General features: G+C 46.9%; 1 protein-coding gene across 1 annotated transcript in view; it reads left to right on the top strand.

The window, feature by feature from the left end:
* The window catches only part of ATF7IP2 (activating transcription factor 7 interacting protein 2), a 72,098-nt gene that overhangs the window by 29,800 nt on the left and 24,836 nt on the right, over nucleotides 1–17,462 (top strand). The window contains exons 4-5 of the mRNA XM_083153362.1: nucleotides 369–503; nucleotides 17,121–17,228. Of these exons, the coding sequence (XP_083009488.1) occupies nucleotides 369–503; nucleotides 17,121–17,228 (243 nt within the window). The remainder of the gene's footprint in view (nucleotides 1–368; nucleotides 504–17,120; nucleotides 17,229–17,462) is intronic.

Below are 17,462 nucleotides of genomic sequence, written 5' to 3'. Positions count from 1 at the left end.
GCAATGCAAAGCACAGTTGAAGATGTATTACAGATTGTTTGAGCCCTAGAACATTCAGTCTCCTCATTAGTAACAATCAATCATATAAAACAAATAGAACATTTTTCAAAAATTCGAATCTATATTAGTCCAGTAGGGAAGCCAAGCTTCTGTGTACCTTCTCTGAATAGTCCTCCTCTGAATAGTTTATTTAATAAATACTAAACTCTATGCAATATATAATAGTTGATAAGATTTTAAAAAGAACAGACTGGAATATTGTGTAAATTACCTATGTATTTGTTTTTGTTCCTAATGATTACTGGTCTTTTCAATATAATGTTGAGATGTGTTTTTTTTGCATGAATTTTTTTTTTTTTCTTCGCTAGATTCAATGTCTGGTTGATAGTCGAATGCAAAATTTCTTCAAGGAAACGTTTGAACAAAGAATGCAAGATTTAACACAACAAGTCAACCTGATGCAATGCAATGGAAACCGTTCTGACAAAATTGTTAGACACCTTGTATGTATAGATTTTTATTTTTTTCCCCTTTCTTCTAACTGGGTTAATTCAGATTTTTTGAATATAGAAAATTGGTCCATTTTAAGTAAAGGTTCCGTACACACTGTACAATTACAGCTCTTGTTAATGACCCGCTTCCTTATCTGTACACACACACAGGGAGGGGGCGTCTGTCAGTGCGGGCATACACACTGGGCAATATAATGATCTACTCTAAGGGGGGTATTTAATCCAGGGTCACGACTGTCGGTACGTCCCAACAGTCATGACCTTAGCCCATTTTTCAGCCTGCTCGCCTGTTTATCGGCAGACTGGATTCAATCCAGTCTGCCGATTAGCTAAAAGGGGGCATGTCCACAAAAACTATGTCAATCACATGTGAGTTATCCCCGCAATTGCATAAAAAGTGTGCAAATTGCATGCGAATTGCCCTAGTGTATGGGCACCTTTTTAGTTACACATAAGCCATGCCACCAAAACAATCTAGTCTGGGTCACAGCTCCACAGCTGCTACAAGTAAGAGTGGCAATACATGAGGAGACTTCAGAGAAGGTACAAGCATGTTTAGAAGAGAAACAAGCAACCACAAGAGAAAAAATTAGATGGAGAAACACAGTGCAAAGCCAGCTCGCCATTCTGCTGATGCTGAAAGGCATGGGGCATCCAGGGGCGTGTCCCAAACTGCAAGGCTGCATTTTATTATAATGCAAGCATCCAGTATAGGAAGCACCCTAAAGCCCCGGGCAACCCGGCTTTCTGTCTAAGCGACGTGCTTCTGCACGATCGCTCAGTACACATAGCGGGTGTCCCGTGATGCTTTGTGGTGAGTGATCTTGCTCAGCAGGGCTTTGTTTATTTTTAATAGTGATCTAGGGAAAGCCAGGGCACACAGCAGCTTTCCCTGCGGACGATAGCTACTCGCAAGACTGCGCATCACCATCGCTGCAGGGCATACACACGGAACATCCATGCTCCTTTTCTTAGGGATGTAATCAGACTAGCTTAGAAAAGGGGCAAATATTGCCCCGTCTGTATTCCCCTTAATAAAAATATATATATATATATATATATATATATATATATATATATATATATATATATATATATAATCTCTTATATATATATATATATATATATATATATATCTCTTATATATTTAGCCAGATCTGTCAGTCAAGCAGTGTGGCAAACGGTGGGCGGGGTTTCACGGGTGATTGACAGGCCCATCCACCGTCAGCCACACTGCAAAAGCAAGGCACCTCTGTCCTACTGTTCTCCACAAGCACACACCCCTCCTCGCACACCACTCCCCATGCCTGCCCACTAACTCCATCCACGCCTGCTCACCACCCACAACCCCTCCCCTAACACACTCATCCCCAGGCATCTACACACGCGCGGCGTCCCACCGGACATTTCACCCGCCCCCCTTCTGCCTCACACCTGCAGCAAGAGGCGTAGGGAGGGCGGAGGCACCGGAGCACCCGCTCCGGGCGCAGGGCGCCGCCCCCCCTCCGCACATGAGGTGAAGTCCTGCTGCCCTGCAATTCTTCATTTCACACACGCAGGGCAGCGTGCGCCGGCGGCTGCCCTGCTCACCTGGTCCCGTACTGCCTACACACGCGCGGCGTCCCACCGGACATTTCACCCGCCCCCCTTCTGCCTCACACCTGCAGCAAGAGGCGTAGGGAGGGCGGAGGCACCGGAGCACCCGCTCCGGGCGCAGTTGGGGCGCAGGGCGCCGCCCCCCCCTCCGCACATGACGTGAAGTCCTGCTGCCCTGCAATTCTTCATTTCACATACGCAGGGCAGCGTGCGCCGGCGGCTGCACTGCCCGGCGGCTGCCCTGCTCACCTGGTCCTGCCCTGCCGCCGCGACGTGAAGGGGTGACGTCACGTGAGTCACTGCTCGCCTCCAGTCCAGTCCCTAATCAAGCTGCTGCTGCTGCTCCTGTTCGGGCTGGCTCCCGGCCAGCGCTGAGCAGCAGTAATAAGGAAGAAGACTCCTCCCTGCCTCTACAGACAATATCTGTGCTGTGCTCCTTAAGGTAGACTTTTTCGGTTTTTTTTTTTAAATAAAGAAATAAGGTAATTATCATGGAGTCTGGGGTTTTGGTGGGGTGGGGTTTTGGTGGGGGGGGGGGGGGGGATCTCTCAGGTTTCTGCTGCCACCCTGCTCTTCTCAAGGTGGATTTTAGTTTTTTACTAAAGTGGGAATAATCATGGGGTTTGGGGGATTTATGGGGGGGTGAATCTCTCTTATATGTGTCTTATATAGCGCAGCAGATTCCGTTACAGCGTCTTATATAGCGCAGCAGATTCCGTTACAGTGTATTATATAGCGCAGCAGATTCCGTTACAGTGTCTTATATAGCGCAGCAGATTCCGTTACAGCGTCTTATATAGTGCAGCAGATTCTGTTACAGCGTCTTATATAGCGCAGCAGATTCTGTTACAGTGTCTTATATAGCGCGCGTCTTATATAGCCCAGCAGATTCCGTTACAGCGTCTTATATAGCGCAGCAGATTCTGTTACAGCGTCCTATATAGCGCAGCAGATTCCGTTACAGCGTCCTATATAGCGCAGCAGATTCCATTACAGCGTCTTATATAGCGCAGCACATTCCGTTACAGTGGCTCATATAGCGCAGCAGATTCCGTTACAGTGTCTTATATAGCGCAGCAAATTCCGTTACAGTGGCTCATATAGCGCAGCACATTCCGTTACAGTGGCTCATATAGCGCAGCAGATTCCGTTACAGTGTCTTATATAGCGCAGCAGATTCCGTTACAGTGGCTCATATAGCGCAGCAGATTCCGTTACAGCGTCCTATATAGCGCAGCAGATTCCATTACAGCGTCTTATATAGCGCATCACATTCCGTTACAGTGGCTCATATAGCGCAGCAGATTCCGTTACAGTGTCTTATATAGCGCAGCAGATTCCGTTACAGTGGCTCATATAGCGCAGCAGATTCCGTTCTACTTCTGATGGGGCGAAGCCCCTCACAACGGTGTGAAGAGCGCCCGGAGGGCGCGATGAATCACCTAGTATATATATATATATATATTAATATATAAAGAAGTTTGGCGGCCTGGCACTCACCCAACGGGGTACAACTGCCTGGGTGCCTTCCGGGTTCAGTGAATAGTCAAAATAACTCACAACAGCGGCACTCAGCAGGAACTTTTCAACAAGTGTATTCAAAACCAAAAACCAACGTTTCGGGGCCCGTGGTGCCCCTTTGTCAAGGTGTGGGTAACAATAACAATCATAACAGGTCTTACCTATATAGCAGGTGAAACATAGAGAAACGAGGATCAGCTGCACGATGGCGCCGCGTCCTAAGCCGGCGGAAATGGTCATGGACGGAAGTGTAGAAGGCAGGAAGCCGGGGTGGAACGCAACCATCCGGGTTGCTTGATACGCAAGCTGCCGGGGTTATCTGGGTGATGCAGTGGCTATGGAAACGCGGCGCGCTCGTGTCGCTGAAAAAACAAAACAGAGATGTGGAGACATGTCAATTAACACACAAATAAGAAAAGATCTCTATACATAATCGTGATCAGAATTATAATGTCACTGTTCTGGTGTGTCGGATGACTGAAATAATCAGAGCAATGTGTGAATGGGTGCAAACGTAAAGTGTCCACATGTGATATAATAAAAGTGTTTAAAATTTAAAATATTGGCATGGCCCCTCCGTGTACGGTCCAGTAGTGAAGGGTACATCTGATGGGTGCCCGATAGAACTGCATCCATCAGAGAAGTATCAGATGTATCACCGCAATCGTCCCGTTTGGAAGCCTGCAGCAAACATAATAGGAGGCATGGGAGGCACCTTATTATCGGTAATATAACTCTATTAATGGTGTCCATCATGCAAAGTTATAGCGGGGAGGAGGATGCCCACAAGGCTAGGTATATAATGTATATGACACTAACAACTGGTATACACTGGTATACAATGTACGTGTCACTGGCAACTGCCCGTTAGAAGAGCGGATGTAGGTACCTGTGTGTAATAACCGTCACATATAATATCAACAGTGTAAGCACGGGAAAAATATAAAGGGATAGCGAGAGTGTAAGTAGAGGGAAGAAAAAGCACACATTCAGAGGACTGTAATCCCCAGTATCGCTGGGCAAAGTGTCAAGTCCCCATGGTAGGGGCATATACACCATTTACTGCCTCAGTGATGCTGCATGATCTTTACACTAAAGTATACACAATCAGGCCACAATTGAGGCTGTGTATTTGAATAAATGTTCTTTTTTCTTACGGCCAGTGGTGGATGCTGGGGTATGGGTATTCCGGGCTGGAGGTCCGGGCACCAAGGAGTACAAACTTCTTGTGGCTAGTGCAGCCCCAGGCTCCGCCCCCCTAATACCCCTTCCTGTCCTCAGAGACCAGTTTTTTTTCCTTGGTGCTCTGAGGAACAGGCACCTCGCTAAGGAGAGGGCATTTTTAGCCCTAATTTACTTCAGTTTTTTTTTTTTTTTTTTGCTGTGTGTTTTATTTTTACACAGCCGGCAGCGCAGCGCTGCTGCGGCTGACGGCAGAGCTTCTCCCGGCGTCTGGTGGACGGACCTGTCGGCCGCTCACACCAGACACCTCAGGCACTGGAGGGAGCTGCAGCCGGGAGAAGCGCAGGTAAGCGGCTTCTCACTTGTGAGGGAGCCGGAGTCGCGGCTCACACCGCCGGCGGAGGGGCGCCGCCGGAGGCCTGGCAGCAGTACTCAGCTCATGCTGAGTAACCGCTAGACCACCATGGTTTTTTGCGTAAGCATATCTCTCTCAGGAGGCGCCGTTTAGAGAGTTACGCTGGTGGTTCCAGGAGGGGACGGAGTATAAGAAAACTCCGCCCCCCTGCTCGCGGCAATAGCCTGTCCTGGGTTCCCGCCGCGAGCGCTCCTCTCCTCCCACCTGTGTCACAGCGGGGGCCATTTTAGCTTACTTGCTACCTGCCTGCTAAACGGAGAGGAGCTAAAGAAATCGCCCCCCTTTGCCTCCACTGTTATCAGTGACAGGTTGTATTATCCTCACCTCACTTTTATGGTGTAGGTGCAGGAAACAAAGTGCCGAATCCTGTGTGTATGGGTTGTGTGAGGAGTTGTATACTGCAGTGTTTTTTCTGTCTTTGTTATTTTTCACAGTTTGTTATGTTAATGTGAGTATTCATATACCACATCTCTCTCTGTAGAAGTGCCAGAGAGTGCAGTATTAGGTCACTTATTCGTTTATATAGTGACTGACAATTCCACATACAATAGCGCTGGTGTTTAGTTAACTCAGGTTACTAATTTACTGCGATACATACACATATCATGTCAGCAAAGGGGAAATCCCGTAGGCCTGGTCCCGCTCCAGCGTTGCATGCATATACTTGCACAGTGTGCAAAGAAAATTTTGCTAGTGCAGAGCAGAACCACGCAGGCCTCTGTGACCGTTGCTCTCAGCCGGGGCCTAGTTCGCAACCCAATGCGGATGTTCCCTGCAGACCGGACTGGGCGGCAGACCTGTCCTCTGCGATGAGGGAATTAGCTTCCCAGCTGGCAGCGTCACGTAACCCCGCTGCCGTACCGGCACCCCAAGCCCAGCCCCAGCAAGAACCAGCATGGGTAGCAGGTCTATCTCAGTCAGTCCAGGGTTTGGTGCAGGTTTCATCCTCACTACAAAATGTCCTGACAGGGTCTAGTTCAAATAGACCGTCCAGACGTGAGGCAACTCAGCCTCTCCCACAGGACACAGATGATGATGCCGATGGAACTGGGGACGACCAAGATGGGGGCGCCATTGATTTAGTGGATGATGTGGACGCTGATACTGAGGATCACATGTCTCAATCCAGAGTGGATAGTCTAATTAAATTGATACGGCTCACCTTTAACATTAAGGAGCCGGATACTCAGGCCGCTGCAGAGGGGATAGATACTGAACCAGTGTTCAAACGCAAAAAGAAGGATAGTGCCTTTTTCCCTAAATCAAAGCAGTTGGATGACCTGTTTGAAGAGGCCTGGAAACATCCTAACAGGAAATTCCTGGTGTCCAAGCGGATTTCTTCCTTTTATCCTCTCCCAGACAGCCACAAGAAATGGGACGAACCCCCTCAGGTGGACGCCCACGTTACCAGGCTAATTAAGGCAACGGCCCTGCCCATACCTGATGTAACATCCTTAAAAGATCCAGTAGATAAAAAGCTGGATCAGTTCCTCAAGTCCATATATGTTAACGCAGGGGCTGCAGTTAGGCCTAGCTATTCGGCAGCCTGGACAACCAGAGCTATAGCACACTGGGCAGATGCGCTCTTGGAGGGCCTGCAGTCAGGGACTAAAAGATCTGAGTTGATGTCTTTTGTGGACAATATTAGAGAGGCTAGTTCCTACCTAAGTGAGGGAGTGTTGGATGCAGGAATTTTTGCATCAAAAATTTCGGCAGTATCGGTGGCCGCACGCAGAGCCCTCTGGCTCAGATCTTGGAAGGCCGATAATGATTCAAAGAAGGCCTTGGAGGCCCTACCTTTTACGGGGGGCATCCTCTTTGGATCGGAATTGGACAAGATTGTCACTTCCATTGCAGCCTCAAAGTCGGCTTTTCTGCCCACAGGAACTGCAAAACCTAGGCAACAGGCTTTTCGGTTTTTTCGTCCCTCCAGGGGCAGATCACAGTATACAGGATCCTGGCCAACTAGGGCTCAACAGCCCTCACAAAAGACGCAGAAGTCCAAGCCCAAGCAGGGTTGGGCAGCTCGTCGCCAGGCCCCAAAACAGGCGGAAAAGCCAGCGGCCTGACGCCGGGCACACCAAGAAAGTGCCATGGGTGGGGGGTCGCCTTCTGGAGTTTGCGGAGACCTGGTCAGGTTCCACATCGGACTCCTGGGTGTTGGATCTAGTATTGCAAGGGTATGCTCTGACCTTTTGCTCCAGACCCCCAACACAATTCTTTACAACGGGCCTGCCACAGGACCCGCTCAAGGCAAGAGCCCTCGAGACTGCAGTCTCAACTCTGTTGGAACAGAAGGTGATTATACCGGTTCCACACTCCCAAAGGGGGACGGGTTTCTATTCAAACCTGTTCCTGGTCAGCAAACCAGACGGGTCCTTCCGCCCGATTTTGAATCTCAAGAAACTCAACACGTTCCTGAGGGTCCCAAAATTCAGGATGGAATCTTTAAGCTCCATTCTAAGCACTCTAGAACCAGGAGACCTGATGACCTCTCTGGACATACAAGATGCTTATCTGCATATTCCAATCAAGCAGGAGCATCAGAGATTCCTCAGATTCGCGATACTGGATCGCCATTTTCAATTTCGTGCGCTCCCGTTCGGACTCTCAACAGCCCCCCGGGTGTTTACGAAAGTCATGGCGGTGATGGCGGCTCGCCTGCACCTCCTAGGCATTCGAATTCTTCCGTACCTGGACGATTTACTGATAGTAGCGCAGTCACAGGAGGAGATTCAGGCCCACCTCCAGATGACGCTGGACATGCTCCAATCTCACGGGTGGATAATCAACTGGAAGAAGTCCAGCTTGACTCCATCATCCACCATGGTTCATCTGGGGGCACTAATAGATACAGAGACCCAGAGAGTGTTTCTTCCCAAGAAGAAGATACAGGACATTCACTCACAAGTCCAGGTTTTTCTGTCGCAAAGCAGGGTGTCAGTTCATCTCTGTATGACACTAATGGGGAAACTGGTATCCACGTTTCCAATGCTGGAATTCGGCCAGTTCCACTCCCGAACACTCCAGCTGGCCTTGTTGTCTCGCTGGAACCGATCACACGCGGATTTGAAAAGACAGTTCCTCATCATATCAAACATGGTCAGACAGTCCCTACAGTGGTGGCTGCTGTCAGACAATCTGAAAAAGGGAAAGTCCTTTGCAAACCACAATTACATCATTGTGACAACGGATGCCAGTCTGGTAGGCTGGGGGGCTGTAACCCTAGATCAGTCATTCCAGGGCCTCTGGTCTCAAAAGGAAACAAAGCTACAAATAAATGTGCTGGAACTAAGGGCCATCTCCCGGACGTTCGAGCAGTCAGGAACCCTTCTTCACGGAAAACCAGTCAAAATACAATCAGACAACGCGACGGCAGTCGCATATGTGAACCATCAGGGGGGGACCCGGAGCCGAGCGGCCATGCGGGAAGTGACCCAGATCCTCATATGGGCAGAGAAATTCCTACTCACCCTGTCGGCAGTATACATTCCAGGAGTGTTGAACTGGGAGGCGGACTTCCTGAGTCGGCAGACGATCCACTCAGGGGAATGGTCCCTCCATCCAGAAGTGTTCACAATCCTGACAGGTCAGTGGGGAATGCCACAGGTCGACCTTATGGCCTCAAAACACAACAAAAAACTTCCCCGGTACGGAGCCAGGACAAGGGACCCACAGGCGTGTCTGGTAGACGCACTATCGGCCCCCTGGCCTTTTCAAAAGGTATTTGCATTTCCACCAATCCCTTTAATCTCCCGGCTACTTCAACGCCTCAAGAGAGAGAGGGTGACCATGATCCTAGTGGCCCCGAATTGGCCGAGACGATCATGGTACCCAGACCTGTTACAGATGGCCATGGCACCACCGGTTCCATTGCCCCTCCGGCCAGACCTCCTGTCACAAGGACCGTGTCTACACCCCGACTTAGCCAGGCTGGCTTTGACGGGGTGGCTATTGAAGAGTCGATCCTAAGCAGAAGAGGATTTCCCCCTACAGTGGTCAAGACCCTGCTGGCGGCAAGAAAACCATCGTCAGCTAGGGTGTACCACAGAGTCTGGCAAAGGTATTTTCTCTGGTGTGAGCCCAGGAGGTTCAACCCAAGGATATACAGGTTGGATAGGGTCTTAGGATTTCTACAAGCAGGCTTGGACATGGGATTGAGCCATTCATCCTTGAAAGTTCAAGTGTCGGCTCTCTCTGTCCTTTTCCAGAGGAAGATCGCTACGTCATCTACGATCCATACCTTTCTACAGGGAGCTCTTCACCTACAACCTCCCATACGTCCACCGGCAAACCCATGGGACCTTACCTTGGTGCTGAAGAGTTTGATGAAGGCCCCATTCGAACCCTTGGAATCGGTTTCTCTTTCATGGCTCACTCTGAAGACTGTTTTCTTACTAGCCATTGCGTCAGCGCGCAGAGTGTCGGATCTAGGGGCCCTCTCTTGTAAGGTCCCATTGCTCATCTTTCATGAAGATAGAGCAGTTCTTAGAACTAGACTGGACTACCTCCCAAAGGTTGTATCCCGATTTCATATAAATCAGGAAATAGTAGTACCAGTGTATAAAACAACCACAGAATCGCGGGATAACGATGTCTCTTTGGATGTTGTTCGAGCCCTAAAGATTTATGTGACCAGAACTGAACAGATAAGAAAATCTGATTCTCTCTTTGTCCTCTTTGATGCCCGGAAGCTGGGTTGGCCTGCTTCAAAATGCACATTGGCTAGGTGGCTAAGGTCGACCATAAGGCAAGCGTACTTGTTGGCGGGACGACCAGTACCGCATTCGATAAGGGCGCACTCCACCCGGTCTGTGGGGGCATCGTGGGCCCTGAGGGCAGGGGTCTCGGCGGAGAGCATCTGCAGGGCAGCCACGTGGTCTTCGGCTCATACGTTCATTAAATTCTATCGATTCGACACCTTTGCCTCGGCCGATGCGGCCTTTGGCAGGGGTGCCCTCAGTGCAGCTCAGGAGCGGTCCCACCCTTAGGGACACAGCTTTAGGACGTCCCATACCCCAGCATCCACCACTGGCCGTAAGAAAAAAGGGGATTTTTGGTTCTTACCTGTAAAATCCTTTTTTCAGAGGCCAAGGTGGATGCTGGGCGCCCGCCCTACCGCTCCAAATCTTGCAGTTATAGTTATAGTTCACATTTTAGTGTTCTGGTTTTTGAATGTTCAAAAGTTGAATGGTTCCCCTCTCCTATACCTGTTCCTCGGCTTGTTAAAGTTAAAAAACTGGTCTCTGAGGACAGGAAGGGGTATTAGGGGGGCGGAGCCTGGGGCTGCACTAGCCACAAGAAGTTTGTACTCCTTGGTGCCCGGACCTCCAGCCCGGAATACCCATACCCCAGCATCCACCTTGGCCTCTGAAAAAAGGATTTTACAGGTAAGAACCAAAAATCCCCTTATCTATTAGGAAAGTTTTAAAGGGATAGCGAGAGTATAAGTGGAGGGAAGAAAAAGCACACAAGTATCTGGTTATCGGGTAACCTGTAGACGGATCTGGTGTCAAGTCCCTTTTCAGGGCATATACACCAATGTGCGGTCTCGGGTATAATTCCACTGTTAACCGTAGTGGACTCTAGAGGAATAAATTCAAAGAAAGTTTTTCGTTCAGTCCATGTGGGCTTATGGAGTTCAATCGATGCATCCAAACGACCTCGCGTTTCAGTAGTTGGCCATCTCTATCGCCTCCTCTTAACTTCTCAGGAATGTGATCGATGATCATGTGTCTTAAGCTTGCCAACGTGTGACCTTTCTCGGCGAAGTGTCTTGCTACCGGTTGGTCATTGTCCTTGTTCTTACCCTGAAGGGCTTTGGAGATGGCAGATCTATGGAGGGCCATTCTGACTCTCAATGTACGAATGGTTTTGCCTACATATAAAAGCTTACAGGGGCACTGTATCACATAGATGACGTGTGTCACTGTACAGGACAGTACGTGCTTAATGGGGAATTCCACATTGTTGCCTGGATGTTGGAATGTTGTACCAGTAATCATATGCTGGCACGTGGTGCATTTAATGCACTTATAGCATCCATTCGGTCTCCCTAGGAACCCCTTAGGTTCACGTACTGTAGAGGAGAATCCCGTGATGTCATTGTGGACCTGTTATGATTGTTATTGTTACCCACACCTTGACAAAGGGGCACCACGGGCCCCGAAACGTTGGTTTTTGGTTTTGAATACACTTGTTGAAAAGTTCCTGCTGAGTGCCGCTGTTGTGAGTTATTTTGACTATATATATATATATATATATATATATATATATATATATATATATATATATATATATATATATATATATATATATTCCAAAATATCCACTAATGGAAATGAGCACTCGCCTCCAAGTTTTTAAGATAAAAAAACTTTTTTCATTTATTCATCAACAGAAAAAAAGATTTTTAGGTTTTACACATACCAAGTCAGTTGTCAGTTTTTCCAAAAACTGTCCCAACGTTTCGATCCCAATCCAGGATCTTTATCAAGGGGAAGTCACCAAAATATCACAGCCTTTGAAGGGAAAATGGAGTCAGCAGTCCAGAGGTCCTTCTGCTACAGTGAGCAGAGACCTACTGAGTAGCCGCCCTGTCCCGGGTTTATATGCACAGTTAATTGACAATCATTAATGCAAAGCCTCCTCCCCGTGCCGACAGGTGTAACAGCTCTAGAATCAGGAGTGCTTCCTGTCCATGACACGCAAGCTCCGCCCAGCCCTGTGGCTGGTGGAGCGCATGCCATGTCACTTCAGTTACAGTGTCGTGATAGGTGCTGGGCTCAGGCTGGGGGCGGTGTTAGCTGTCCGTGCTGACGGACTGCTAACTAAGTGGGGCTGTCAGATCCTTAACGTGCAGGTGTCTCTATACAATAGCGTCTTTACCGCTAGGTGATGCGGGGTCTCTAAGTCCCTCAGTGTCTAACTGTGCAGCGGTGGTGATACTGCTGGTGCCGTGGGGTGATGTGGGGTTAGTGTTCATGCGGCTATGTTCTAGACTAGTGGTGCCTTTTGTCCCCATTTCTACGTGAAAAAACAAAGTGCGCTACAGTGGTGAGAGATAAAGGTGTGCACAGTGCAAACCCAAGCTGTGGGGAAATAAGGAACCTTGGTGTATTATCCATAACCAGGGGTGTGTAGTGGGGTGTGTGTTTTCAATGTATATGACAGCCCGAAGGTGGAGGAAATTATATCATTGGTGCAAAAGTCTAATGCATGAAGCCATTACTGCTATCATGTATTTGTGCAAGACCGGGACCTAGGCAAGCACACATCTGTGTCCACTAAAGTGCTAGATCGGCACAGCCATGCACTTTCATGAATGTATATAGTGATAGTTTCTCATGCCCTCTATGGACATAGAGCATCAGAGTCAGAGACACCCTAACGTGTCAACGTGCTATAGATCAGTAAACCCAATGTGAAGAAATTACATTTGCATAAACGGTAAATACAACAATAAGGTGGGGGTATCGATGTCCCATCCTAAGGGTGAATATGCCATCCTCATATATTGTCATGTGGTCCATAGTCCATGTATGGATCCTCCACTGGATTTCACAATGTCACTCTGTGTCCAAGATTGTACTCTTGGCTCAAGATCCCCTGGACGTCCATGTGGTCCAGGTTAGGTTCATATTCATCGCCTGAGTACCATCTTGTCTCCATTATTCTGCTGGTTTCATCGAGTCGGTTCCCTCATAATTTGCTCGTGTCGCCTTTACACACTCCTGGCTCTGGCCCTCTGGTCCCATGAGTTCAGCCAGTGTCGGGCACCAGTCATCGCCTAAGTGTGCTTACCCCTGCGCCTCCTCCCGTGCTCTCATCTCAGGAAGTTGGACAATGGGTTGTTCTCATTCATCCCCTTCGGGGCAAGTGTGTCCAGGACATGTATATATAGGCACTCACAGTGATCCTTATGTATAACTTTACCCAGGTGCACCTGGCTGCCACAATCCCAGCAGTGTATATATTGTATTCCAGGCACGCAAAGGGACTTCTTTTCCCTTTTTCTCGCTGAAAAAACGGACACACCTGTCTGAAGTACAGCAACGTTTTGAGCTTTAATCACTCGTCATCAGGCTCAACAAACAAACATACATGACATACCTATATCACCTTCCTCCACCGTGTCCCGGAGCTGTCGTGCCTCCCGTATGTGCGCCCCGGCGTCCCTTACCAATGACGTCATCAACATCACAACGCAATTAAAACTGCAGTACTAATTCAGGCCCGCCGGGGGCATCTTATTAAGCTGGTGTATCCAACGGGTCTCACACTGCAGGAGCATTTTGTCACGATCACCCCCTCAAGGTTTAGCAGGAATCTGATCAATCATTTGTAACGGAGGGTAGCCAGGCTATGTCCGTGTTACCTGAAGTGACGTGGGACTGGTTGCTCATTAGTGACAGGTTTCCCTTCGATAGACTGACGGATGGTGGACCTGTGGGTGCCCATCCTTTCTTTGAATGTACTTGTGGTCTTCCCCACATAGAGGACACCTCAAGGGCAACGAATAATGTAAATAATGTAAATTACATGTGTACAGGATATGTTTAATAGGTATACGGGCACCAGAGTGTGGATGTGTGAAATCACTCCCCATTTCTAAATAGCTGCAGATCGTGCAGCCCACACATCTGTAACAGCCTGGCTTTTTGGTCATAAAATGGGGTTTCTTGATGTTATGAAGTCCCGTGATATCATTTTTAACCAGCCAGCCCCTAAGGTTCCTCTGTCTTTTGAAACTGGGTTATAATGAGCTCCCCTTGAGGGCCTTAATGCCAGAGTCCTTCTGGACCATAGGCAATAATTCCCTGGCTGATTTCACAATTATAGTGCTCGTGCTATTGTATATTTGTACAAAGGCAATTTTAGGCCTTGCAGGGTCATTCTCCTTCTTTTTAGGAATGAGTGTAGATGATCTGGGGATGGTTAACATTTTATTTTTAGCCGCTAGTAACTCCTCCTGCTTATAGCCTCGTAACAGGAATTTTTGGATTATGAGGTCCATTTCCCTTTCTGCATCCCCCGAGTCATCGCAAATGCGCTGGGACCTGAGGAATTGCGAAAAGGGAAGACCCCAGATGGTAGCCATGGGGTGATGGCTGGAACAGGGTAACATAGTGTACCTGTCCGTCATTTTTTTAAACAGGCTGGTGCGGACTCGGCCTCCCTCCAGGGATATATATATGACCCAATAGTGATCTGGTGCCTACACCAATTGTAAAATATTCCACGATTTACAGGAATTGTTCATAATCTCCAGCAAAGTAAGAAAAGACGTTCATCATACTCTGGGTGTGTTTTATTAAAAAGTTTTCTTCAGATGTCAACAATACAGAGAAATATCAACGCCTTTTGTCAACAGTGACTTCATCAGGGATTTGTACAACAAATCTTCCAATAAGCTGGATCTGGTTCCTATCGCTGTAAAGTGTCCAATATAATTAAGTGGTATTCCCTTAGGAGTGATACGGGATTTTTATCAGATAAAGTAAAAATCTTTATTATAGTGTGGTATAGACCTAATTAGTTAGTTTTAAATCGTTTTCCATGATTACTGGGCTAAATTAAATGCGACCATCAAATTTTAAGTCTATTGGCAGTCTTCCAGATAAAAAAGTTGGTTAAAATCACCAATCAATGAAAGATCCAGATGCAAGGCTTCAAATAAATGTATAAGCCTTTAAATTGGAGCTAATTCCTGTGCAGTGTTAGCAATCTGATTGAAGAAGTCTATAGGACGAAACGCGTTGGGTGCTGCCTATCTACCGCCTAATAAGTTAAGCTACCTCCATTTATATATATCTATAGCTAACGTTTTATGCTAATTTAAAAAAAAAAGTTTTTGTACATCAGACTGTTATTTCTATGTAATAGTACTCATCCACTTGTTATTATATGTATTGTCTAAATAAAACTTTTTAAATTTATTACATATATATTTAGCAATTCTAGTTGCCGAACCAGTCCAATAAGCAGGCACAGGCACTCCGGAGGTCTTTTCAATCAAACAAAGTTTAGTGATCCCAACGTTTCGGGGTTTGCAAACCCCTTTGTCAAGGTGTACATAGTGCAACATAAGTAAAAACATACCTTTAAATAGCATGATCAAGTGAAGTCCCGGCGGTGGGGTGCGCGGCCGGCGTCCTACGTCATTCCTGAGATGGGCGATTGCTAATTACTGTCACTTCCGGGTATACGAGCCCTCTGTGTGCTGCTGATGGCCGTCCCAGTTGCCAGGAAACGGCGTCAGGCTCCTGCTGTTCAGATGCACTGTATGTATGTATGTGTGTCTCTGTTGGCAGTGAGTGAAACTACATCTTTTCTCTCTCACACATTCACAAACGCAGGCAATCACAAAGTAGCTGACTAACTTTAGAACCATATGCTATGAGCGGACTTGCTAGTGGTAAATATTGGAAACCTGTCCACGCAATGCATGCATTGTAGTGTTAAGGTAGGGGTCAGAAAAGCCCCTGGAATTTATTGCTGTGGGGGGAGGTGAAACTCCCACCACTCTTGGACCCTCAAGATCCGCTTGTCAAACCTGGCAGTGACTGGTATCCCACCTCTAAATAATTATACACCAGACTTGTCATGTGTCAGTTGTTTGTGGAATGTTGCTAATATAAAGAAACCCGCTCTCCTTAAAAGGTGTTTTTTTTTTCCACATTATTTCTAAATCTTTATGGATTAGGGTCTACTTTAGAATGATTCCATTGAACTGTTTGACCCAGTTAGGTATACTTTTGATTGCAGCCTTTATTTTACAACATACTTAATACCGCTTTTCTACTACATACCTGTGTCAGACTCAGGAACTTGTTCATGGGTCTGACCTGAGTTGAGACCCATTTCTACTGCACCGGTTCCCAGGATATTGCTGGGTCGGCCCCGTTCACACTTAAAGTGGGAGGTCACAAAAGAGTGCCACCATTAAAGAAAGAAAACGTTTCCTGATGAAAGAAGGGACCACAATCATTTCTTTAAAAAAGTCTGTGCTTTTATTTTAGTCCTAAATGTTCAATATGAATCCTTTCCAAAAGTGTCTTCGCACAAGACGTATAATACTTTTGTGAAAACTTTTTGCAGTATACCTGAGCCATTGGTGTACCTAGACATGTCGAAAGTGCAAATAAAAATGCCCCAGAAGCTCCAATCAGTTCTTTTTTTCAAATATCCCGGGTTGGGTGCCTTTCCACTACCCCTCAACCTGGGAGCATCCTGGTCCAACCCAGGAAACTACCCAGGTAGGAGTTCTGGGTCACATGACCTGGGATATTTAGCAAGGATGCGTTTCCACTAGCAAAAAACCCGGGTCGATGCTAGTCCCCGTGAAATATCCCAGAATATTTTTGCTAGTGGAAAAGGGGTAAAGCCTCACAATTTTTTTTGGTCTGTTACTGTAGTACAAGGGTGGCCAAACCTGTCCTCAAGATCTACCAACGGTGCGTGTTTTCCAGGTAACCTGTGGATCTAAAGTCGGAATGAATGCAGCTGGTTTGAAAATGTGACAGTAATGACTACAGATGTGCTCCAGCTAGGTAACCTGGAAAACGTGGACCGTTGGTAGATCTCCGGGACTGGTTTGGCCACCCCTGCTGTAGTATATGTTTTTGTTTTTAACAATAAATAGAACATTCATTGAGTATAGAAAGAATGTGAGATGCAGAAAATGCCAGTGCAATGCTTGTCAACAGGACAGAACCGCCAGGAATCAAAATGATGCATAGTTTTAGTAACCAGTTGAGACTTTTTCATAATACTAAAGATAAAGATTCTGAGCAAAAAAAAAATAAAACCTCTTCTGTACAGTATTTCAGTTGTATTACAAATTATGTATGCCATTCTGACCTGCATTTTGTTGATTGCTTTTTTTCTGACAGAAAACTATAAAGAGACTGGAGAAACACATTAAATACGCAATAAAAGTTCAGAATACTGTGGGCAATGAGTCCAGTAAATTGCCATCTGTCAGTTCTGCTTGTGATGAGGTAAAATTTATTTTTTTCAAGGAAAACCGCAATCATGTAATCCAGATTTTTATATCTGATCTATGTTCTGTAGAAGTTCCTGTATCCTCTGACCCCAAGGGGTAAAATTTAGTAAAGGTCTATTTTTTTTACCCCATCAATTTCATATTGATAAAATGCCATCTCCATTGTTAGTCTTGCAGTTCTAAAGCACACATTTACTAACAGATGTTTTTTATATATATATAATTGATT

Source organism: Crinia signifera, chromosome 7 (genome assembly GCF_055691185.1).
Source record: "Crinia signifera chromosome 7, ASM5569118v1, whole genome shotgun sequence".
Taxonomy (NCBI): domain Eukaryota; kingdom Metazoa; phylum Chordata; class Amphibia; order Anura; family Myobatrachidae; genus Crinia; species Crinia signifera.
Note: the sequence above shows the minus strand (reverse complement) of the source record. Positions and strands in the feature narration are given on the sequence as shown.